Source organism: Heloderma suspectum, chromosome W (genome assembly GCF_057233095.1).
Source record: "Heloderma suspectum isolate Gila_16-S chromosome W, 16-S_ref, whole genome shotgun sequence".
Classification (NCBI taxonomy): Eukaryota; Metazoa; Chordata; class Lepidosauria; order Squamata; family Helodermatidae; genus Heloderma; species Heloderma suspectum.
Genome location: NC_139475.1, coordinates 48,106,629 through 48,130,455, shown reverse-complemented (window position 1 = coordinate 48,130,455; position 23,827 = coordinate 48,106,629). Strand labels below are relative to the sequence as shown.

At 47.8% G+C, this 23,827-nt stretch overlaps 1 protein-coding gene across 5 annotated transcripts in view; it reads right to left on the bottom strand.

Annotated features, from left to right (window-relative positions):
• Positions 1–23,827, bottom strand: part of LOC146333994 (protein strawberry notch homolog 2-like) — a 140,173-nt gene that overhangs the window by 76,643 nt on the left and 39,703 nt on the right. For all 5 annotated transcript variants that reach the window (XR_014786424.1, XM_084825158.1, XM_084825159.1 and 2 more), the window contains exon 4: positions 12,902–13,025. Coding sequence is in view for 4 of the 5 variants with exons in the window: in XM_084825158.1 (XP_084681284.1) it covers positions 12,902–13,025 (124 nt within the window). In the remaining variant the exon portion in view is untranslated. The remainder of the gene's footprint in view (positions 1–12,901; positions 13,026–23,827) is intronic.

Sequence of the window (23,827 nt, the reverse complement as noted above, 5' to 3'; positions counted from 1 at the left end):
GGGTATTTCCAAGTAGCGCCAGAAAGAGTGAAGTGGCTGGGCCAAAGCCGAAAGGACACTCAGCTGTGGATGTGTCTGGTGGTGAAAAGGAAATCCGATGCTGTAAAGAACAATATTGTTTAGGAACCTGGAATGTCAGATCAATGAATCAAGGTAAGCTGGAGGTGGTCAAACATGAGATGGCAAGATTGAACATCGACATCTTGGGAATCAGCGAACTAAAATGGACAGGCATGGGCAAATTTAATTCAGGTGACCATTATATCTACTACTGTGGGCAAGAATCCCTGAGAAGAAATGGAGTAGCACTCATAGTCAACAAAAGGATGGGAAAAGCAGTACTGGGGTACAATCTCAAAAACGATAGAATGATCTCAGTACGAATCCAAGGCAAACCATTCAACATCACAGTAATTCAAGTCTATGCCCCAACCACTGAGGCCGAAGAAGCTGAGGTTGATTGGTTCTATGAAGACCTACAACACCTTCTAGAACTAACACCAAAAAAAGATGTCCTCTTCATCATAGGGGATTGGAATGCTAAAGTAGGAAGTCAAGAAATCACCGGGATAACAGGCAGGCATGGCCTTGGTGCACAAAATGAAGCAGGACAAAAGCTAATAGAGTTTTGCCAGGAGAACACGCTGATCATAGCAAACACTCTTCTCCAACAGCACAAGAGGCGACTCTACACATGGACATCACCAGATGGTCAATATCGAAATCAGATTGATTATGTCCTTTGCAGCCAAAGATGGAGTCAAAACAAGACCTGGAGCTGACTGTGGCTCAGATCATGAGCTGCTTCTTGCAAAATTTCGGCTTAAATTGAAGAACATAGGGAAAACCACTAAACCATTCCGGTATGACCTCAATCATATCCCTCATGAATATACAGTGGAGGTGAGGAATAGATTTCAGGGATTAGACCTGATAGACAGAGTGCCTGAGGAACTATGGACGGAGGTCCGTAACATTGTTCAGGAGGCAGCAACTCAATCCATCCCAAAGAAAAAGAAATGCAAGAAAGCCAAGTGGCTGTCTGAGGAGGCTTTACAAGGAGCTGAGGAAAGAAGGGAAGCGAAAAGCAAGGGAGAAAGGGGAAGATATATCCAACTGAATGCAGAGTTCCAGAGAATAGCAAGGAGAGACAAGAAGGCCTTCTTAAATGAACAATGCAAAGAAATCGAGGAAAACAACAGAATGGGAAAGACTAGAGATCTCTTCAAGAAAATCGGATTTCTCAAGGGAACGTTTTGTGAAAGTCGGGCATGATAAAGGACAAAGAAGGCAGGGACCTAACAGAAGCAGATGAGATTAAGAAGAGGTGGCAAGAATACACAGAAGAACTATCCAGGAAAGATCTGAATGTCCCTGATAGCCATGATAGTGCGGTCACTGAACTTGAGCCGGACATCCTAGAGAGTGAAGTCAAGTGGGCCTTAGGAAGCATTAGTAACAACAAAGCTAGCGGAGATGACAGTATTCCAGCTGAGCTATTTAAAATCCTAAAAGATGATGCTGTTAAAGTGCTGCATTCAATATGCCAACAAATTTGGAACACTCAACATTGGCCGCAAGACTGGAAAAGGTCAGTTTACATTCCAATTCCAAAGAAGGGCAACGCCAAAGAGTGTTCAAACTACCGCACAATTGCGCTCATTTCACATGCCAGCAAGGTGATGCTCAAAATCCTACAAGCTAGGCTTCAGCAGTATGCGAACCAAGAACTACCGGAAGTACAAGCTGGGTTTCAAAGAGGCAGAGGAACTCGAGATCAATTCGCCAACATTCGCTGGATCATGGAGAAAGCAAGAGAATTCCAGAAAAACGTTTATTTCTGCTTCATTGACTACGCTAAAGCCTTTGATTGTGTGGATCACAATAAACTGTGGCAAATTCTTAAAGTGATGGGAGTACCAGACCACCTTACCTGTCTCCTGAGAAACCAGTACGAGGGTCAAGAAGCAACAGGAAGAACCAGACATGGAACAACCGAGTGGTTCAAAATTGGGAAAGGAGTACGACAAGGCTGCATATTGTCACCCTGCTTATTTAACTTATATGCAGAGTACATCATGAGAAATGCCGGGTTGGATGAATCACAGGTCGGAATTCAGATTGCTGGGAGAATTATCAACAACCTCCGATATGCAGACGATACCACCCTAATGGCAGAAAGCGAAGAGGATCTCAAGAGCCTCTTGTTGAGGGTGAAAGTGGAGAGTGCAAAAGCTGGTTTGAAACTCAACATTAAAAAAACGAAGATCATGGCATCTGGCCCCCTCACTTCCTGGCATATAGAAGGGGAAGAAATGGAAGCAGTGACAGATTTTACTTTCTTGGGCTCCAAGATCACCGCAGACGGTGACTGTAGCCATGAAATTAAAAGACGCTTGCTCCTTGGGAGGAAAGCTATGGCAAACCTAGACAACATAGTAAGAAGCAGAGACATCACCTTGCCGACAAAGGTCCGCATAATCAAAGCTGTGGTTTTCCCAGTAGTAATGTATGGCTGTGAGAGCTGGACTATAAGGAAGGCTGAGCGCTGAAGAATTGATGCTTTCGAACTGTGGTGCTGGAGAAGACTCTTATGAGTCCCCTGGACTGCAAGGAGGTCAAATCAGTCCATCCTAAAGGAAATCAACCCTGAGTGCTCATTGGAAGGACAGATACCGAAGGTGAAGCTCAAATATTTTGGCCACCTAATGCGAATAGAAAACTCTCTGGAAAAGACCCTGATGCTGGGAAAGTCTGAAGGCAAAAGGAGAAGGGGACGGCAGAGGATGAGATGGCTAGATAGCATCACCGATGCAATGAATATGGACTTGAGCACGCTCCGGGAGAGAGCGCAGGACAGGAAGGCCTGGCGTGCTATGGTCCATGGGGTCACGAAGAGTCGGACACGACTGAATGACTGAACAACAAATACTGCTTCCGATGGTGGCCAGCCAGTTAAATTTGGAAGCTCACAAGCCGGGCACAATGATCCCTGTGTTTACTTCCCAGGATCTAGGATTCAAAGGTAGATTGTCCCTGATCCTGGAGGTACCATTCTGCAAGATTCAGTAACAGCCACTGTTAAACTTGACTTGGATTCCTGCATTGAGCAGGGGGTTGGACTCGATGATCTTGTAGGCCCCTTCTAACCCTACTATTCTATGATTCTAAACTGACCTCTCCCACGACATTGTCCGACTCCTTTTAAAAAGCTGTCTCAGTTAATGGCTGTTGCTGTGTCATGCAGCAGCAAACTCAGCTATTGTGCAATCCTTCAGGCTTGGGCTATCTCAATGCAAAAACCACACACTGGGCCAATTCACACATCATGGCGGCAGAACGTGGCTTAATTAACAGGATTAATAGAGCCTGTATTTCCTGGTGGTTTGTTACTACATTTTCACTTGGTATTTTAATTTCATTGCCATTGGTCACCTTGGGCACTCTCAGCAGAAAGGCAGGCTGAAAACGTTTGTAATGAATAAATAAAATAATTTATTTTAATAAAATGAAGAAGAGAGAGAGAAAAACCTGGCTTGATTTTGTTTAAAGCTGTACCTTGCAGGTCAAAATAGCATGCCTAATCATTATCTGTTGCATTCCGTCCCATTTTATTCTTGTGACAATCCTGCAAGGTAGGTTAGTCTGGGAGACAGCAATGGCCTGGGACTAAGCAAGGATCTGAACCCAGGTCCCCTCCCGCAGGTCAACAGCTGTTCGCCTACATCAGCTTTCGTGAAATGTGACCAGCATTATTTGATTTCCATAGAGATCCACATTTTACATGAGGGGCTGGCAGAATTTAGGCTTGCAGGATCTCTACCTTGATTTTTTAATCAACCTATGATTTGCAGTGGCATGTGCTGGCCGCAAACCACTTCCGATCCACAGCCATTTCTTGGCTAAGGCCCCTTAACATCTGCTGCACGCCAAGCACAACAGACTGACTCCGTGCCCCAAAACACACCCCAGCGACCTGGGGTCAAAAACAGACCAAGACGGGGTGCATTTGGGTGTTGTTTTGGTGTCGGGAAACTGGAAAAAAACAAGGGGGAATGGGAAAGCTGCCTATTCGCTACCGGGCCAGGTTTAAGGTATTAGTACTAGTGTACAAAGCCCTAAACAACTTGGGACCAGGATACCTGAGAGAGCGCCTCCTTCCCTACCAACCTGCCCGGTCACTGAGGTCATCAGAGGGCATGTTCCTGGTGGTTCCACATGGACCTATGGCCCGGTTGGAGTCCACCAGAAGAGCCTTCAGTGTGGTGGCCCACTTCTTGTGAAATTCCCTGCCTTTAGAGGTCAGGCAGGCACCAACATTGTGTTCTTTCTGGCGCCTCCTGAAGACGTTGTTCTTTCAAGAGGCCTTCCTTACATGACCAGCCATGGTTTGTTGAGTTCCACTTCGTTGGGATTTGTCTTTTTAAAAAATGTTAACTTTTTAAACTCTTTTAACCATTGTTTTATTCTTATGTTGTTCACCGCTCCGAAATCTTCTGATGAGGAGCGGTATATAAATATCGTAAATAAATAAATAAAATAAATAAAGCTGAACGCCAGCAGCTTCTCGGATGCCTGTTCAGGGATGAAAAACTTTTCCTAACCCCAGGCCACTTGGATAACACATCGGAAAACAACACAAACCCGCTGTGTTTGCTGCGCTTTCTTCAGAACAGGAAGATGGGACCATCAAAAATAGCTCAGCCTGCAAATGGGTTTTTGTTTGTAAGAACTCTTTGTTTTCTTCAAACCCATCATGGCAAAAGGACCACTTCAACACTCACCACTTTAAAAGTTTAATGTACTCGCCCCTATCCGACAGGGTACCTGAGTTCAGCAGATGCTTTCACCATGCTGAGGCAGTGAAGAATGCCGTGAAGTCAGGAGGACAAAGTCAACGAAGTACACTGAACTTTGGACACTTGAACAGCAAGACACAGCCTCCACACCCCTTTAAAAAAAATCCCTCTCCCACTGCAAATAGAAAGAAGGATCTGTGTGCATGTGTGTGTCTGTGTGACAGTGTGTGTGTGTGTGTGTGTGTGTGTGTGAGAGAGAGAGAGAGAGAGAGAGAGAGAGAGAGAGACTCTCTCTGTGTGAGTGGGTCTCTGTGTGAGTGTGTATGTCTCTGTGTTAGTGTGTGTCTCTCTCTCTGTGTGAGCGTCTCTGTGTGAATGCATGTCTAAAAATGCCAATACACTTTTTCTTTTTTTTTTTTAAGAGAAATGTTACCCTGCCAAGAAGAGGAGCAAACGTTACCTTGAAGAGAGACGCATACTTGAGCCAAAACTGCACTTGGGACATATTAAGCCGGCATGCGAGGCTGGGTGAGGCGGTCTCTGGCGAAGGGGCCAAGCGGAGTATTTCAGCACCCAAGGGCGAGAAGTCTCGCCTCATGACAGCAGGCGTGTCGGCAGACAGCAAGAGAGGGGCATGGAGACGTAAGAATGGGCACTGAATTTAAGAGCGAGAGGAAGAGAGAGGGAGAAAAGACTGAGGAACAGGAGGAGGGGGAATGAAGAGGAGGGTGAGGAGGGTGGCAAAGCAGGGAGGTTGGGAGAAAGCCGGTCTCCCCACCCCACCCCACCCCACCCCCAGAGCTCTCCTTTGTGATAAAAGTGTGTAGCGATTGGTTTAGTCACGAAGAGGAGGGCACACGTTTCCTCTAAGTCCAGCCCGGCTGACTTTCAGGAAACGAAGCCTGCCTGGTAAGTCAGTGAAATTACTGGCAATGAGAGCAGAATTACTGTATGTCGTGTAATTTAAACCACAGAGCCACTGTAAACAAAGAGCAGATATGCACTGGAGGGCTCGGGTTCGAGAGCTGACTCCTCTCTCCCCAGTGACCCCTCCCTTTTAGCTTCAGCGAAAGGAAAAAAAGTTTCGTTTGGTGTTCAAAGTTAGTTTTTCCTCTTTTTTTCAGCAGGTCAGGTGAACCAAACTAAAGGCTAAATTTAGTACAGGGTTCCCAAGGGTTGTCGAAAAACCTCACTTTAAAAAAGGAACCAGCGAGGTTTCCATTCCAACCCAAACAGTGGCTAGAAGAACAATCTTCTTTTTTTTAAAGATCATATCACATGACCAACATTCATCTCTAGAATGCCAGAAGGAACCTGAACCAAACAGCGTTCCCCGCTCCAAACCATAACCAAAGTGTCACTTCTCAACATCTCTGCTGAACCAGAATAAATCACTTTTTTAAAATGTCAAAATACTGGTTTGTGTGAAAAGGGTTCTAATTAAAAAAAGGGACACTCAGTGGCTCAGGCAGAATGAATCATGAACATGTAAGAACGACTATCCGGGAGGGTTTAGGTTGGGGGGGGGGGCGGTTTGGGCTACGACTTGGCCTCTTAGAGTAATCTTCCCCAACCAGGTGCCCTCCAGATGTTTTGGGCTTCAACTCCCATCATAGAAACATAGAATAGTAGGATTGGAAGGGGCCTACAAGGCCATCCAGTCCACCCCCCTGCTCAATGCAGGAATCCAAGTCAGAGCATCCCTGACAGGTGGCTGTCCAGCCTCGTCTTGAATCAGCCTCAGCCAGCATGGCTAAGGGTCGAGAATGCTGGGAGTTGTAGTCCCAAACACCTGGAGAGCCCCAGGTTGGGAAAAAGTGGTCGTAAAGAGTTGAGACGCAATAGCAGGACCTAAGACTCGGATTCCTGCATTGAGCAGGGGGTTGGACTTGATGGTCTTATAGGCCCCTTCCAACCCTACTAGTCTATGATTCTATGATTCTAAGACAGCTGTTCTTACAGGTTAGATGCTCCCATCAGCCGTCATTAAACAGCACAAGCTTGTTCTCATGACAGTACTGGTTTAAATACTGGTTGAAGGCTGCTTCACGTCGCTTTGGAGGAGGGCTGCAGCTCAGTGGGAGATCACCGACTTTGCATGCCAAAGGTCCCAGGTTCAATCTCCAGGTAGAGCTGAGAGAGACAGCCTGGAGCATGAGCGGGCAACCTTTCCAGGCCCGTCTGACAGTTTGAAAAAGAGTCATGGGCGCCACAGCAAAGGGCCACAGAGGGCACGGCCAATCACAACATGTCAGGAGCTTGTTTGACATGGAGCAATATGGACTTGAATTGAGGTGGGGAAAAGGGTGTCATGCCAACAAATGACTGCGGAGGGGGGGAGCCTACACATCACCAAGGACCCTGCTGCCCCAAGGGTCCTCAGTGGGGGTGGGCTTCCCCCACCTCAAACCGTTTTTTGGCAGGGGGCTCCCCACCCCCGACCTCTATTCAAGTCAATGGAACGCTCTCTCTCCAAGGGTTCGGGCGCTGCCTTGCTGAGCCCTGCCCTGGGGAGCCACTACCAGTCAGTGACCCAGATCGGCACGTCAGTGAGCAGGAGCGAGCGTGTTCCCAGCCGCCCACATGCTCCCTCTGAGCTAAACAACCCAGGGATGGAGCACGGCCTGTGACAGCCAAGTGCAGGATTGTGGCTTGTTGGGGGAAGAACAACCCAGACATGGACGCTGTGGTTTGTTCTGGGGTAACAACCTTTGCAGAGCGGGAGTAGTATTAAGGAACAAGCTCAACTAGGTTGGTGACTGAAATCATGGAGCTGTAGCCAGCCTTCCTCCACCTGGCGCGGGGGGGTGTTACAACTCCCATCTTCCCCAGCCACCATGCCTATTGATTGGGAATGGTGGATGTTGTAGTTCAGCCTGTCTGGAAGGTCCCCGATTGGGGAAAAGCCAGCCTGTAGCTTCATGATTTCAGCCAGCAACCCTGTTTATTATTTATTACTAGGGCTACTGTTCTGCAGGGCACCATCGCGATCTCAGGCCTGGCTCAAATGAAAGCTTGGCTCAAGCGAGAGAATGCCAGCGTGTTGTCTGAACTTGTCCTGCTGGGAGCATGCGAACGCGCGGGGGTGAAATCTGCTGGTGACTTGCTAAGAGAGGAACAGCAGGGGCTGCACAGCTCAGTGGGTAGAGTGCATGGTTTTGCATGTGGGACATTCAACCCCTGGCACTGCCAGTTAAAAAAGGATCTGGTGGCAGGAGACCAGAAAGAGCATTCTGTCTCTGAGACCCCAGAAAGCCACCTCCCCTCAGAGTAGGCCAACCTGGCCTAGAGAGGCAAACCTGGTGGGGGAAAAAAATTCTGCCATCTTTAATCTCAGGTGTCCAAACCATCAGAATCGCCCAGGGATGAAAAAGGCTTTCTGTGCATACTCGAAGGTGCCTTGCCACACTACAAAGCACCTCGCCATTCCCATAATCGGCCCCGTGCATGACGATCGACCAATGGGAGCACACCACCACAGTGCGCCGTCACGTCAAAGAGAAGCGTGAGGCAGCACAAGCCAATACCAGCCAGGCCTGTGCCAAGAGCTGGCATTTCAGTACCTAGAGGGGTGGATTGGGGGGGCGGATTCTAGGAAGTGCTCCTGGATTGCCAAGAAAGGGGTGAAGGAACAGAATCCGGGGCAACCGGTCCGACAGGCTCTTTTGCAGGGGACACATCGCTCTGCCCAAGCTAAGAGCACCCAAGGCAGACACTCTGCCTGGAATGCTACCATGCTGATGTGCTCCACCTGGCTGAATGCAGACCACAGTCTGGTGGAGGCATTCCTGGGCATTTCTCAGAGGCTGCCTGACATTACCTGACAGAGCGCCTCTCCTGACACGAACCTACCCGTACACTATGCTCAACATCTAAGGCCCTCCTCTGGCTGCCTACTCCGAGGGAAGCTCGGAAGATGGCAACAAGGGAGAGGGCCTTCCCAGTGGTGGCCCCCCAATACTGGAATGATCTCCCCGACAAGGCCCGCCTGACACCAACATTGCCATCTTTTTGCCACCAGGTTAAGACCTTCCTCTTCTCCCAGGTATTTGGCAGCATATAATAAGTTTTAATCGATCCTGGAATGGCTTATGGTTATGGTTGTCTGCTTTGAGATTGCTTGTTTGAAGTTGTTTTAGATATATATTCTTGTGTATATTGTCTGTTCATGTGTTTTTTATGGAATTGGCTTTAAAATCTGTATGTTGTATTTTTAAATGTTTTAAATCTTTGCAAACTGCCCAGAGCTTTGGCTATTGGGCGGTATAGAAATGTAATAAAATCAATCAATCAATCAATCATCTATCTCAGTGCCCCAATCTGGACATTACTAAAGCACGCATGACCACGACCAGATCAGACATCTCCGGAAACGGACAGAGCCAGCACAAAAGCTGAAGCGGATAAAAAACAATCCTAGGTACCACCGCGCATTCAGAAGCCACACTGGGTCGAGGTGCAACCTGCCCGCCCTCCACCAGCTGTGCAACAGCCACAGAAAGGCTCACACTCATCCAGCAGCTGTTTGCGGCTGTTCACCGGTGCCCCATTCAGCGGCTGTTTGGAAGCGGCAAGGGACGCATGTGCCAAGCCTGAGCAAGGTGCCCTCCAAAACTGGACTTTGGTAGAACTGCTCCCTGGAAGAGCAGCTCGCCTAAGCTAAGCCTTTCCCAAATGGCTAGAGAGAGCTCAGGAAATCCCAGGGGCAGTTTTTCGTGCTGCTACCGCATACGTGGGCATGCCTGTGCCAGCGGTTTTATCTCTCTCCAAATTTATCGCTGGCCAATGCTACTGGCAGCTGAGCATGAGCTCTTGATGTAAACAAATGGGGATTAGTCACGATGAGGCAAACAGAAGGTACCCCAAAATAAGGCCGTGGTTACCGCCGATAACACCCTGCTTGGTGTATTTAATTAAGAACTGCTACCCCACTTTTCCCTTCAAAACTGAATCAAAAGCGGCAAACCACAGAAATGATTAAAAAAAACAAGAAGGGGAAAAGAACAGGAAATATAAAGAGTGACAGATTTTGGAACACACAGCCACATCCAAACGATAAAAGTCAGCAAAGCAACAGTCCGGAAAAGGGTGGGGGGATTATCCATTTGCCGCAGGAAAAGAATGGAGGACAAGATGTGCTGGACCAGACCAAGGGTCTGTCTAGTCCAGCGTCGGACTGGGAGCTGGGAGATCCGGGTTCTAGTCCCCACTTGGCCATGGCAGCTCACTGGGTGACTTTGGGCCAGTCACAGACTCTCAGCCCAAACCTGCCTCACAGGGTGGTTGTTGTGAGGATAAAACAGAGAGGAGGAGGATAATGTAAGCCGCCTTGGGTTCCTTGCAAGAGGAAAAAAGGCGGGGTATAAATGCAATCAATCAATCAATCAATCAGTAGGACACGGGTGCGACAGGCCCCTCCTGCCCATGTTCCCTGGGAAGTCCACACGCAGGATACAGGTGCAACAGGCCCATCCTGCCCATGTTCCCCAGCAACTGGTGTACACAGGCATACTCCCTCTGATACTGGAGGTGGCATATAGCCATGAGGGCTAGTAGCTATTGATAGCCTTCTCTTCCTCGATTGCACCAGCCAGTTCCAAAGATCTTTTATGAAGAGACAGGCTTATATTAGGCACCAGGGGGAGGGCTCCTGTTCTGCAAGATTGGTGCTACAAACAAAAAGGTCCTGTTCCTCGTGAGAGCCACCGGATAGCAATCAAAGCACCCCAATGCTGAACAGAGCAGACCAGAGGGGTTATACATGGGAAAGCTTAATAATTAAGGGATCCAGGTTCTACACCATTTAGGGCTTCAAATGCACTATCTGAATGGCTGTCACACAGGAAACGGAGCAGACTTGTTCTCTATTGCTCCAGAGGGCAGGAGTAGAACCAACGGGCAAAAGTTGCAGGGAAACGTTAGGAGAAATTTCCTAATAGTAAGAGCTGTACAGCGGCAGCAGCACAGACTGACTTGGGTGGGGGTGAGCTTTCCTTCACTGGAGGTATTTAAACAGCGGCTGGACGGCCATCTGTCAGGGATGCTGTTGTTGCATCCTGCATTGAGCAAGGGGGTGGGACTAGGTGACCTCCAAGGTCCCTTCCAACTCTATGATTCGAGGGCCTTAAATGGAGCCCATATGCTCTAACCGGCTGAACGCAGACCACAGTGTGGTGGCAGCATTCCTGGGCAGTTCTCAGAGGCTGCCTCACGTTACAGTGCTCCAATCTGGACGTTACTAAAGCACGCATGACCACAACCAGATGAGACGTCTCCAGGAATGGACACAGCTGGCACAGAAGCCGAAGCGGATAAAACAACAATCCTGGTTACCGCTGCGCATCCGAAAGCAACACTGGGGTGGGGCGCAACCCACCCTCCCTCCACCGGCTGTGCAACTGCCACAGAAAGGCTCACATGCATCCAGCGGCTGTTTGCGGCAGTTCACTGGTGCCCAACTCAGTGGCTGTTGGGAAGAGGCACGGTCACCCTATGTGACCCACACATGGCTTAGCCGCAATTACATCTGTTCAATTGTTCATCCCATCTTTTATGGCCAAGCCCTTGCAAGGTCACTTACACACAGGGGTGGGCAGAAGGTCGCTCTCCAGATGTTTGGAACGTACAACTCCCAGAAGGCCCCAGCATGGCCAAGGGGAAGGGCTGCTGGGAATGGAAGTCCAAAACGTCTGGAGATCTCCTTTCTGCCCACCCCTGACTTACAACATCCAACGCAACAATCTCCTCCAACCTGGAGCCCTCTGGATGTCTTGGACTACAACTCCCATCAGCCTCAGCCAGCATGGCCCATGGGCAATGGCCATGCTTGCTGGGAAGGATGGAACTTGCAGTCTAACACGTCTCAAGGGGTCCGGATTGGCAATGAATAGCTGTGTACTCCTAGGCAGCGATCACTGACTAGAATGGCTGTTAATGCACTGGAGGGAGCCTCCGCTGAGAAGGCCCTGCCGCAAGCACTCATGGATGTTTCCTCCCCTAAAAGGAAGGGAACTTTGAGCAGACACACCCAAGGCAATCTCAGGAAAGAGGAAGGTGGATACCAGAGGAAGACAGTTCCCAGATCATTCGGGAGTATGGTTTAGTAGCCTGGGAGTTGGAGAGAGGGTGGTTTTCCTCCCCCGCCCCCAGGTTCAAAGATCAGCAGCTGATGTGATTATTGTCTTAAATGCCTGAAGACGAGCTTTACCTGTAAGGCACTTGTTTTCCTTGGAATGGTACCAGAGCCATAACAGGAAAATTAATTGAGCCTTAAATGCTACTAGGTAATTGGTTACACACTGTCAAATCCACCTCCGTCTCCTGCCTGTTCGTTTCAAATGCCAAAGCAATAAATACATCCGGATTCCATACCCCAATGTCATGCCCAAAAAGCAAGTATTAAGATGAAACAAACATTCCTATACACATGGCTGCTCTCTACTTGTGACATAGCAGGCAAAGAGGTGCTGTTTGCCTAGGGCGAGTTAAGAACGGGTTGCAGGCAACTAGGGACGGAAGTTTTGTTGAAATTGATTCATTCCCCCCCTTCCCTTTTAGGCCAAAAAGAACCCAAAATGTTGGGGCCAGCTGTAATCCATTTTTGCAGGCAGTAAATTTTGTGGGCTAGTTTGTAACACTGATCCTTTGTCCCCCAGACAAGCGAGGAAGATGAAAAGCCGCCATATCAAAACAGAGAGGAGTGCAAATGTATTTCCTAAACAGGAATCGCAAAGAAACATCACTAATTGTCCTTTCCCAAAGATTCAGAAAAAAAAATCGTGTGGCTTTACCGCCACCCATACCATGAGAAATCTCTAAGGCAGGGGAGATGGTGTAGTATATATGGGGTATGCTGCTTCTCCTTCCACCAAAACGAACAAAATTCTACCACATCAAAACTAGGAGCAGTCAAATCACATGGCAGCTCACAGCTTGGCCCCACAGTCCATAACACAAATATTCCTTTCCATTACCTTCTCTAGGACTGCCAAATGAAGAAAGGAGAGGGATCTGTCGCGGGGGGGGACGGGACTCACAACACTGCAAAGACAACACGCTTCAACACCGATCGCAGTCACGAAGAAACACGGCCTGGCTCTCACCTGAGGAAAATCGCCGTTTTGGGGTAAGAAATTGGCGAGGCCTGGGGATGCATAGCTGGGATCCGGGAACTGCGGCCCATGGATGGAACTTGTGTAGAAATCACAAGGGGTATTAAAATATTGCCTGTAAAAGGGAGGGAGGGAGGGAGGGGACAAGACAAAGAGAAGGGTGAATTTGGAGACACAGTAAGAAAGGCATTCCCACCCCCAAAGTCAGTGCAAAATAAGAACTTATGGACTGCCACACTGGATGAGATCACACACCCCATCAGTACACCAGAAGAGCCCTGCTGGATCAGACCCAGGGTCCATCTAGTCCAGCATTCTGCTCACACAGTGGCCAACCAGCTGCCCACAAGCAGGTCAGCAGTGAAACAGCACCCTCCACCCACGTTACCCAGCAACTGGTTCTCCCAACACCCCAATGCTGTCATTTGTCCGAGGACGTCTTCAAACAGCCTTCCCTGACATGGTGTCCTCGAGATACCTTGGACTGCAACTCCCATCAGCCCCAGCCAACTTGGCTGTGCTGGCTGGGGGCTCATGGGAGTTGTAGTCTAACAAGTCCAGGAGCAAGGCACCAGGACGTAGCAGGCTGCCTTAAAAAGAGATCAGCAGGGGGGACTTCCGGTCTGGAGCCATGTCACCCTAGCAGCGTTCTGCGGAGGCTCCGCGGGACGCTATCTCAAACAGCTTTTAACAGGTTGAAAACCCTTTTTATCTTCCCTTGGAATTAAAAGGGGAAGCAAGAGCAGCATCTGGATGAAATCTTGGAAGAGTAGCTCCTTTTGCGAAGCAGCAGAAGGGCTGGGCTCCAGGGTTAGTCTGCCAGAGCTTAGACATCGGTCAAAGTTGCTTTGAAACTCCTATCTAATTAGGAGAACACAGGGCTGACAAGCTGTTGTTTTTAGTGTTTATGGACTAAAGAATACCAACAATATTTGAGGACTTGCAAGATCTGTTTAAAGAGAAGGATGACAACATCAAGGAGGAGAAAAGGAGCAGGATCACCCCCACCCACACACACCCCTTCCTTGGCAAAGGCTCTGAGAAGCAATGGAAATACAGGGGAGTTGCTTGCTCTGATAAAAAACTCTGTCCTTGCAATTTGCTGAACAGGTTAAGAGGCTGGATACAATTCAAAACTCCATCACCGCCCTGCAAGGGGCCATGGACTTAATTAACACTTCTTGGCAAAAGATGGAGGCGAAGGTTAACGAGCTGCAAGATCAGGTGGCAGCGCAGGAGATTGCATCGCAAGCTTTTTACAACAATTTGTCTGTCAGAATCTCCCAACTTGAGGGTTTCACCTGTAGAGCAAATGTGTGTTTTATTGGTATCAAAGATCTACCTACGGATGTAAATTTGTTTACTTTTGTAGATAAGTTCCTGCATGAGATACTTCCTTTGTCATCTGATTATCTACTTGACATTGAGCATACATTTCGTGTGCCAAATGCTAAAGGGACTGATTATACGATTATAGTTGGACTGGGAGCCGGGAGATCCGGGTTCTAGTCCCCACTCGGCCATGGAAGCTCACTGGGTGACTTTGGGCCAGTCACACACTCTCAGCCCAACCTACCTCACAGGGTTGTTGTTGTGAGGCTAAAATAAAAGAGGATTATGTATGCCGACTTGGGTTCCTTAAAGAGGAAAAAAGGCGGGATATAAATGTAATAAGTAAAAAAAAAAAATCATATCCTGCGTTTGGCAAGAGAGCGGGGAAATCTTTTTTGGGGACCAAAACAAGATAGAGTTAGGTTATTTCCAGATTACACCAAAGACGTTGCTGATAAGAAAAGGCAATTTACCAAGGCGAGAAACCTGGCAAGACAAATGAACTTACAATATCATTTAAAATATCCTGCCACATTTTGCATTTTTCCCGAAGGTCAGATGAAGAAGTTTCTAAATCACGAAATGGAGGAGGTGTGACTGACTAATCGGTAAAACACGCAAGACTTCTGTTCCAGCCTCATGAACTGGAATTTATAAGCATGTTTTGTCAATTGGCTATGTTTAGTCTGTAAGATCCAGGCTAGGCCAGAGATAACTGTTTATATATATCCATCTCTTTACTTTCATTTTTTCTTTTTAATGGATATGATATATTGTACTTAAATCTCTTGTGTGAGGGTGTGTAGAAATGTGCACACTCATTTATATATTTAGAACGGATACTATCTAAAATATAGATAGTACAAAATACATTAGTGATTGTTGTATTTTTTATCAGTTATAATCTTTCTTTCCTTTTTAATTATTATTATTATTAATATTTTCAATATTATAATACTAGGATTAGTAATATTTCTGACTGGTTGATTTTTAAGCTTTATTATTATATAGTAGCTAAAAGGCATTATATGGCCAACGGAAATGAATTGTAAGCTTGCTTCCTTGTTATAAGCCTGAAGATACAATATTGAAATTGATAACTTATGTTGTATTGATTTGTAAGATTGGTAATATTATACATATAATTTCTAAGTAGAGTGATATTTGAAGTTTATGTGTAATGTAGTTTAAATTTAAGTTTGTTATGTAATCTTTTGTTTATATTTTGCTTTGTTTTCTTTGTTTTCTGTTTCTTTCCCCTTTGTCCTTCTCTCTCCTTTTTACATTTTTTCTTTTCCTTCTCTCTTTTTTTCTCTAATTTATTATTGTTGGGTCCTCTTAAGAATACTGCAATGTTGGAAACTGTAGAAGATGATTATGTTGTTGGTGTTCCTTATTTCATTTATAAAGATAAAAGTAGAATAAAAAGTATTATTAAAAAAATCAGCAGGGGGTCAACTAAATGTTGCAGGGCAGCATGGCCCTGTTCAAGCCTCCAGTCATGACCTGGAGCCTTGAACATTCGTGACCTTCCTTCCCCCAACAGACAGCATCCATGGCTACTAAGCAGTCATCTCATTGGGCTGTTTGGGGGTTTTCCAGTACGTTTGCAAATGCTGACATTCCCCAGAGCTTGCCGTGACCTTCCACACGGATTCTGCCGTTTCAGCTCCATAAGGATCAGAACACGCACAGCGGCAGCAACTCACGCACGTGACCTCATCCACCAGATGAGTCCCAAAACAGACCCCACGCATATATGTAGCATATGATCAAGCAATTCGGCATTTGTACAACGGGTGCATTCTTCTTGAGGGCCTTTAAAAGCCAAGCTAGGGGGGAAAAAAATGCCCAGTTGACAGATGAAAGTTACACCGGTGAAATGTAATGTGCAAAATATTTCTACTGCTCTCCCAGGGGGAGGCAGCTTGGCATCTTCTGGATGTTTGGGGACTACAACTCCCATCAGCCTCAGCCAGCACACCCAATGGACAGGGATTGGGGAAGTGCTGGTCCCAAACACCTGGCGGCCACCAGGTCACCTACCCCTGGAGTTAGCCTAACACCAACCTAGATTCTCTTATTTATTTTTTATTTATTTATTTATTCAATTTATTAATTGCCCATCTGGCTGGTCACCCAGCCACTCTGGGCGATGTACAACATATAATAAAACAGTTTAAAACAATAAAATTCTACAATAAAAACGTTTTCTAAAATACCCTAACCCACCCCAAATGCCTGCCTGAACAACCACGTTTTTAATGCATGGCGGAAGCTCATTAAAGAGGGGGCATGGCGGAGTTCCCTAGGGAGGGAGTTCCACAGAGTGGGGGCCACCACAGAGAAGGCCCTCTCCCTCGTCCCCACCAGTCTAGCTGTCCTGGCTGATGGGACAGAGAGGAGGCCATCCGAGGCTGATCTTGTTAAGCGACCTGTCCGGTGTTGCTGGAGGCGCTCCTTAAGATAGGTGCCTTATCTAGGTAGACAGGGAGTAAGCACCCTTTAAAATAACCAAGGGTGCAATCCTACACATTTTTAGAAAGCAAAAGAGTCCTACAACTCAATGTCCCTCAGCCATCACAGCTTATCAAATTTGCAGAGGACACAAAATTGGGCAGGACAGCTAATACCCTGGAAGACAGAAACAAAATTCAAAGTGACCTTGATAGGCTGGAGCGCTGGGCTGAAAACAGAATGAAATTTAATCAGAATAAATTTAATTCCCCACTCTGGAAATGTGAGGTCGAAATCATGAGAGACAGAGAGAGCTCCTCTCTTCCCCGCTCAGAGCGGCCTCTGCACCTCACTGCTCTCGCACACGTATTCTCTGGTTTTGGTTTTACTATCAAAGCCTCGGCCCATGGGAATCACCCACGCAGCTTCGGGCAAATGGCTTCATCATCTTTCCAGTAAAGTGGCTGTGGACTGACACCGGGCCTAGTGGAGAGGAAGCTGTCAAAGTCCTCTGGAAAAGTGATGGTCTGCAGGGACCCCAAGTGTGCTTGCTGGAAGGCCCACTGGGACACGCCATGGGTCCACTCAGACTCGTCCAGACAGTCAGCCAGGGGCTCGCCCCCCAAGTTGAAGAAAATTAAAAAGACGCTGCAGGGAAGCCTTTATTGAAACACTTTTTACTACCCCACTCTTTGGCTGGAAAAGATCCCATGAGATCGAGCAATTGTGATTGTAAGACGCGTTTGAGTGCCGTTCCCTTGGTACAAATCAATCCATCGGTCAATCAGTTGTTGGTGACAACCCAAAGGAAACAGGGGAGGGGGAGGAAAGGGGGAGAAAACTTGGGCACAACTTCTCAAAGTTACAACTTTTGTATCATGACCAGCTGGATCAGAAATGGCGGAGGGAGAGAGGGAGCCTGACGGAGTGGGTCTCCCTGCAGAGCTGACAGAGAGACCCGTTTCTCCCTCTGCCGCAGCCAGGCGTTTTTGGTTGAGGGGTCTCCTGCCTTTGGGCCAATCAGAGTGGAATAAAGGAGCATACCTTGCCAAAATCTCAACAGCAGGTGCCTTTTTTGAGAGGTTGAAGGAAGGGCCAGGTAGCAGAGTGAGTGGTGCACAGCACGTATTTAAGGTCCCAGGTTCAATCTGGGACCTTAGATTGAACCTGGGATGGCATCTCCGCTTTGAAAGGAGCAGGGGATAAGACCCTTTTCTTTGTCCAAGACTGCAGACAGCCACTGCCTGGTGGAGCAGGTAATACCAAACTAGAAGAATGGATAGTCCGACCTGGCATGAGGAAGCTTCCTAATTGCCTACTTCAATCAGCCCTTTATTCAGAACCATGAGGACTAGAAGCTTACTTTGATCCAAAAGACTGGGGCTCAGTGGTAGAGCCTGTTTTTGCATGCCAAAGGCCCCAGGTTCAATCCCCGGGTATAAGGTGGCCCCTAATTTTATTAGGAGGGTGGTAGAGCCCCTGCTCAGCATGCAAAAATGGTCTGTATTTCAGTCCCTGGTGTCTCCGGTGTAACAGGATCCAGAAACAGGCGATGGAAAAGCAACAGATCCATCCCCTAAACTGGCACAGCTGAATCCTAGATCGCAGGGGGTCTGGGGAGTGATAGCTCAGCGTGGAGATGCAAACCCACCCGCAAAAAAAGAGAAAAGCATGGCAATACATTAACAGCCACCACTGGATTTGAGTGAGGCCAAGTGAGAATGGCCACCGGGAGGGGAGGAGGGTGGGGGGCTGTGAATCGATAAGCCCTGCCTACCATCTGCTACTCAGTATGCAGCAAAGAAGAGAGGGAGAGAACTTCTGTTAACACCTCCCAGGAGGATTCAGAAAGTAGAATTTACAGGAATACCCTTGAAGAAGGAAGGAAGGAACACCCTATTCCAAGCATGGGTGTCTTTCGGCAAGAGCGCAGAAGGCTGCTGGGTTTGCTGCAGTTCCCAACTCCTGCTGAACAGGGGTGCAGGGAGGAGAAAGCCCATCAGGGTGTAGAATCCTAGAATAGTAGGGTTGGAAGGGGCCTATAAGACCATTGAGTCCAACCCCCTGCTCAATGCAGGAATCCAGGTCAAAGCATCCCTGACAAGTGGCATACACCATGCGTGTGCTTCTTCTGCGTGCCCTAACACACACACACTCCCCTGCCACTCCCAGGCACAAAACATTCTTGGAAAGGTGTCAAAGCGCTCCAGAGATTTCAAAGAGGGGACAGGGTTGCCGGGCGGAGCGATGCTTTTGCTCAGGGCTGGGCAGAAGGGAGACTGGAAACGAAACTGGCAAATAATTCCGACTCCCGAGAGACTATGGGCTGATTGATTGATTATACTTACATACCACTTGTTATAATAAAATCTCTAAGTGGTTTACATATATATATTCAATGCCGCTATTGAAACACACTCTCAAAAGCAACACAAAAAAAGGTCCAATGGAGAAGCGTTGCAATTCATTGCAGTTCATCGCAAGCCACAGAAAGCCTGGATGAACCCGTGCATTTCCTAGAGGGGTTTGAAACGTGCCACGTTTTCGGGCACAACAGCAAGTTGAACAGCACGTTCCAAAACAAACAACACTTCGTGCTAATCATTTCTCTTCCACGGCACTCATCCGTAAAATACGGGCCTGAACTGGTTGCCTTTGGCCTGTTCTTTGTGCCGGGTTGAGAGCCACGTTCAGCCCGCAGTATCTCAGATGTGCAGGTCAGAGGCATGATTCTAAAAGGCCTTAAATGGCTTGGGGCCAGGTTACCTGAGGTAACTGCCCACAGTTACCTGCCTCAGACCCTAAGATCATCTTCAGGAGCAGTCCTCTGGTACCCCTGCCCAATGAGGTGAGGCGGGTGGCTACTAAGGAGACAGGCTTTTCAGTGGTGGCTCCCCAGTTACGGAATGGCCCTCCCCAGAATGCCTGGTCTGGTGCCTATGTTATGGTGGTCTCAGCACTGGGGAAATCTCAGAGTTTGGTGTCCTTCAGTTTTGTTTTTTAAATGTGCTGTTGTGTTTTTAGATCTTTGCACTGATGCTGGCTTTGACTCTGGTTTCTATGTTGGTTTCATTCTGTTTTAAATTAGAAGGTTGTTATGCTTCAGGAACACAGGAAGCTGCCTTATACTGAGTTGGACCCTGGGTCCATCTAGCCCAGTATTGTTGACACTGACTGGCAGCAGGGTTTCAAGCAGACAATTTTCCGGCCCTCCCTAGAAATGCTGCCAAGGATCGAACTGGGGACCTTCTGCATGCAAAGCAATGTGCTTCACCAATAAGCATTTACTATGTTATTGTATTTTATGGTTTTACATTTTGTTTTGCGAGCTTCTTGGGCAGTATAAAAACATAATAAAATAATTTGGTTGATGGTTTCAAACTGCTCTGCCTAGCCATGCAGCTGTGTCCTCCACCCTCCATTAACTGTGTTCTGTGTCCTCCGCCCCACCGCTAACGGAATTGTGTTGTGTGTCCTCCGCCCCACCACTAACAGAACTGCTTTCTGTGTTCCCCTCCCCCGCTAACAGAACTATGTTCTGTGTTCCCTGCCCCCACTAACGGAACTGTGTTCTGCATCCTCCGCCCCCCCATTAATGGAACTGTTTTGTGTGTCCTCTGACCCTCTGTTAACAGAACTGTGTTCTATGTTCCATGCCCCCCGCTAACAGAACTATGTTCTGTGTCCACTAGCACCCCCGCTAACAGAACTGTGTTCTCTGATCCCCAGCCCCTGCTAATGGAACCGTGTTCTATGTCCTCTGCCCCCCCCTCCACGAAACTGTGTTCTGTGTTCCCCACCCTCCTACTAACAGAACTCAGTTCTGTGTTCCCCGCCCCCTTACTAGCAGAGCTGTGTTCCCCCACCCCACCCCCCTGCTAGCAGAACTCAGCAATGCTGAGCAGAACTCCCAGCTCATGCACCCCCTTGTGCTGGCCAGGGACACCATCTGAATTACACCAGCCCCACTCTTGATATATGCAACTCAGGAGCAGGGCCAGGTTTAATTCAGACAACAGAGGCAGCAAGTGCAAGGAAGACAGGTGGATCAGGAGCTCTGCTTGGCGCATGCAATAGGATTGCCGGCAAGTAGCAGGCTACCCACCAACTTGTAAGTGGCAGGAATGGTGCCACCAGGGTAGGGCAGCAAGGGCACCTTGCAGTTTAAAACCTCTGGAGGGCACCAGGTGGGGGAGAGGCCAATCCAGGCTGGAAAAAGCAAAACACTCTTTGTTCCTAAATCAGTACAGAAGCCGAGGGAGAATCAAATGGTCAGAAACTTGGGGAGGTCTGTTGGGGAAGTGGGGGGGAACTCTCTTTCACAAAAATTTAGTCTGCTTGGCAAGCCCCCTCATGCACCTTTGGCACTTTCAGGGATAACGTCTGTATAGAATGGATTTTACACTGTGTAGCAAATTTCAGGGTCTACAATTTTTATTTGCATGTGGGCTGGCTTTAACTTTCATCGTAAGCTGCCCAGAGAACTCTGTGTTGTTGGGCAGTCGAAAAATGCAGTTAGCAAATACGTAAATCAGTAAAATAATCGAGGATGCATCATATACTAGGGACATACAGATTTTGTTAAATTGGTTCCGTCTGTATTTTGTGGACTTGCAGGCCTCTTTCATGCTGCTGCCCATTCATTGACACAATCAGGTTTATATTAGGGACGTATGAGGATTTTGTTCCACTTGCACTAATGCACATCAGCACTAATGAGCATGTAGGCCAAGTGCGCATCAGTGCTAATGTGCTTTAGCACAAGTGTGAGTTTGCATAAATTCCCCCCCAAAGTTAAAAAAAAAAATGGCCCACAAGTCCATGGAATCCATGTGACTCAGAAAAAGCCAGTTGCTGCGGAACCTGCAGGTCAAATTCATAGAAATCTGAACTCATCTGCATCCATTCTGGATTTCTCCGACATCCCTATTATGTCCAGACCTCCTGCATGAGGCCAAAATGTCCAGCTAATCCAACGTTACCAAAAGGCGGTCACCCAGGCACCCTCAGGCAACCACAACCAGGCCATGAAAGACACTGTTCCTTCCCTGCCCCATGGAGTTTGTCCACAGCGATCAGGATCCGAAAGTAGACTGCCTCTGAACACAGAGCAGCCTTTCCCTACCAGATGTGTTAGACTACAACTGCCAGCCCCCCCCAGCCAGCTTGCTGGGAGATGTAGTCCAATACCAGGTGGGGAAGGCTGACAGATGTTCTATTTTAAGCTACAACAGCCTCTCATAGAACTACCCGGCTTGAATTTTTCTAGTCCTCATATATAAATATATTTTTTAAGACATCCATAAACACGCCCATATCTTGTGGCAATGACTTCCATCAGTGAATTACTGTCAGGGGCTCCTTGGAGGCCTCTCTCAGTCTAATCTAGTAGCCAAGTCCAGACACAGACAAATTGATTCTTTTCAAAGCTTTATTCCTCTTTTACAACTTAACAACTCTACTGTTAGCAACTAGATATGAGCAGCAGAGTACCTATGCCCTAAGTTGGAACAGGTGGTCCCCGTTTGAAAGGGAATTACTGGCAGACCCCTGAACTTAAGGACTAGGGAGAGTCCCTCCCCTTTTCCCTTGGATCTTCTGGGCGCAGCCGTTGTTTGCGCGCCAACCGGGCACTGCGCCTCCTTTCTGTGCCCTCCATTTGGCGCCGCTCTCTGCGTCGGCGTCGCGCGTCCATCAAGGCTGCTCTCTCACTCCCATGACTGCTATCTAAGCTAGGAATGCTGGTGGGCGGAATCTCCGTCAGCTGTGGGCCCTGGGAAAGAGGAGCGTGCTCCTCTCCCAGGAGCGACTCCTCTTCCTCAGAATCAGAACTACTCTGGGATTCTATGGACTCAGTGTCCACCCTGACAATTACGTGCCACGTGTGACAAAGTACTTCTTTTTGCCTCTGCTGAACCGAATTTACATTTTCTTTTTAAAAGATACTTCTCCCTAATTTCAGGGGCTCCTCCCAGAATTTTTAAAAATCCAGGATCTCTCCTGCCCAAAGAAAACTACTCCATGGACCACATGCCTCTTATCCAGGTTCAGTCCCCAGGATCTCCCATTAAATACAGCAACGGCCAAGGCCCTGCATGATCCACTGCCAAATCAGTGTATTTTCAAAGGAAGTATGAGAGCCTTCTCCAGTTGTGGTCTAACACATCTGGAGAGCACCAGGTTGGGAAAGGTAGGATGAAGCAGCATCTCCTATTCCTAATGGAACGTCCTACGTTTTGGAAAGCCATTGACAGTCCTTTTTCTCGCCTGGCTTTTCTCGTCTTCTGTTTATTCTTTTACTTTTCCCTTTTCAATGCTCTTCTCCTATTATTCATTTACTTTTCTCTTTTCTGAGGGACATACAAAGGAACGGTTGTCTTTTCTCATTTCTAGAATGACATCTTTAAGCAAAATATAGACACTGTTTAAAAAGGCAGACACATCTATTAAAATCTGATGTTACCTGCATCTTCCAAACTGAACTATTTTGAACCACGGACACCACATGCTTACATTTTGTCTGTTTTCAGTTAAGTTATGTCAGAAAGGAATCTGGGTGTGTGGAAATGTCTGGCAGCCCAGATTCAGATTGGGAACAGCCAGAACAGGGGGAGACACCCTCCTAGTGAGCCCAGATACGGTGAGACTTTCTTCCCAAGACCTTGACACACAGATGGCCCAGGCTGAACGGCTCCCTCCTTCCTCCACCATGAGAACTCAAGTTTTGCCAGAGAAGGAGAGTGAGGGGTGCAACTTGAGGGACGCTAGGGGCCACTGCAGAGCGAAGTGGGAAGAGTTAGGGGCGGGGCTCTGATGCTCTGCCATGTTGGCCACTCATGGAAGCCAACGTAGGAGGGAGCCACCCTGAGGGAGGGGCATCCCTGTGAAGCAAGTCTGGCTGTGAAGTTCATGCCCAGACTGCTGGCAACTTCCCTGACTTCCACTTTGTCTCCTCTACTGATATTCATAGATGTGTGGATGAGTGGTTTCATTGCAGTCTGAGAGTTTCCTAGAATCTGCATTTGTAAAGAAGCCAGGTCTGAGGGCATAGTCTGAAGGCACATGAGGCTGAAGCTAAGCAGGTTTGGGTCTGGTCAGAGCTTGGAGGGGAGGCCACCTGTGAACCAC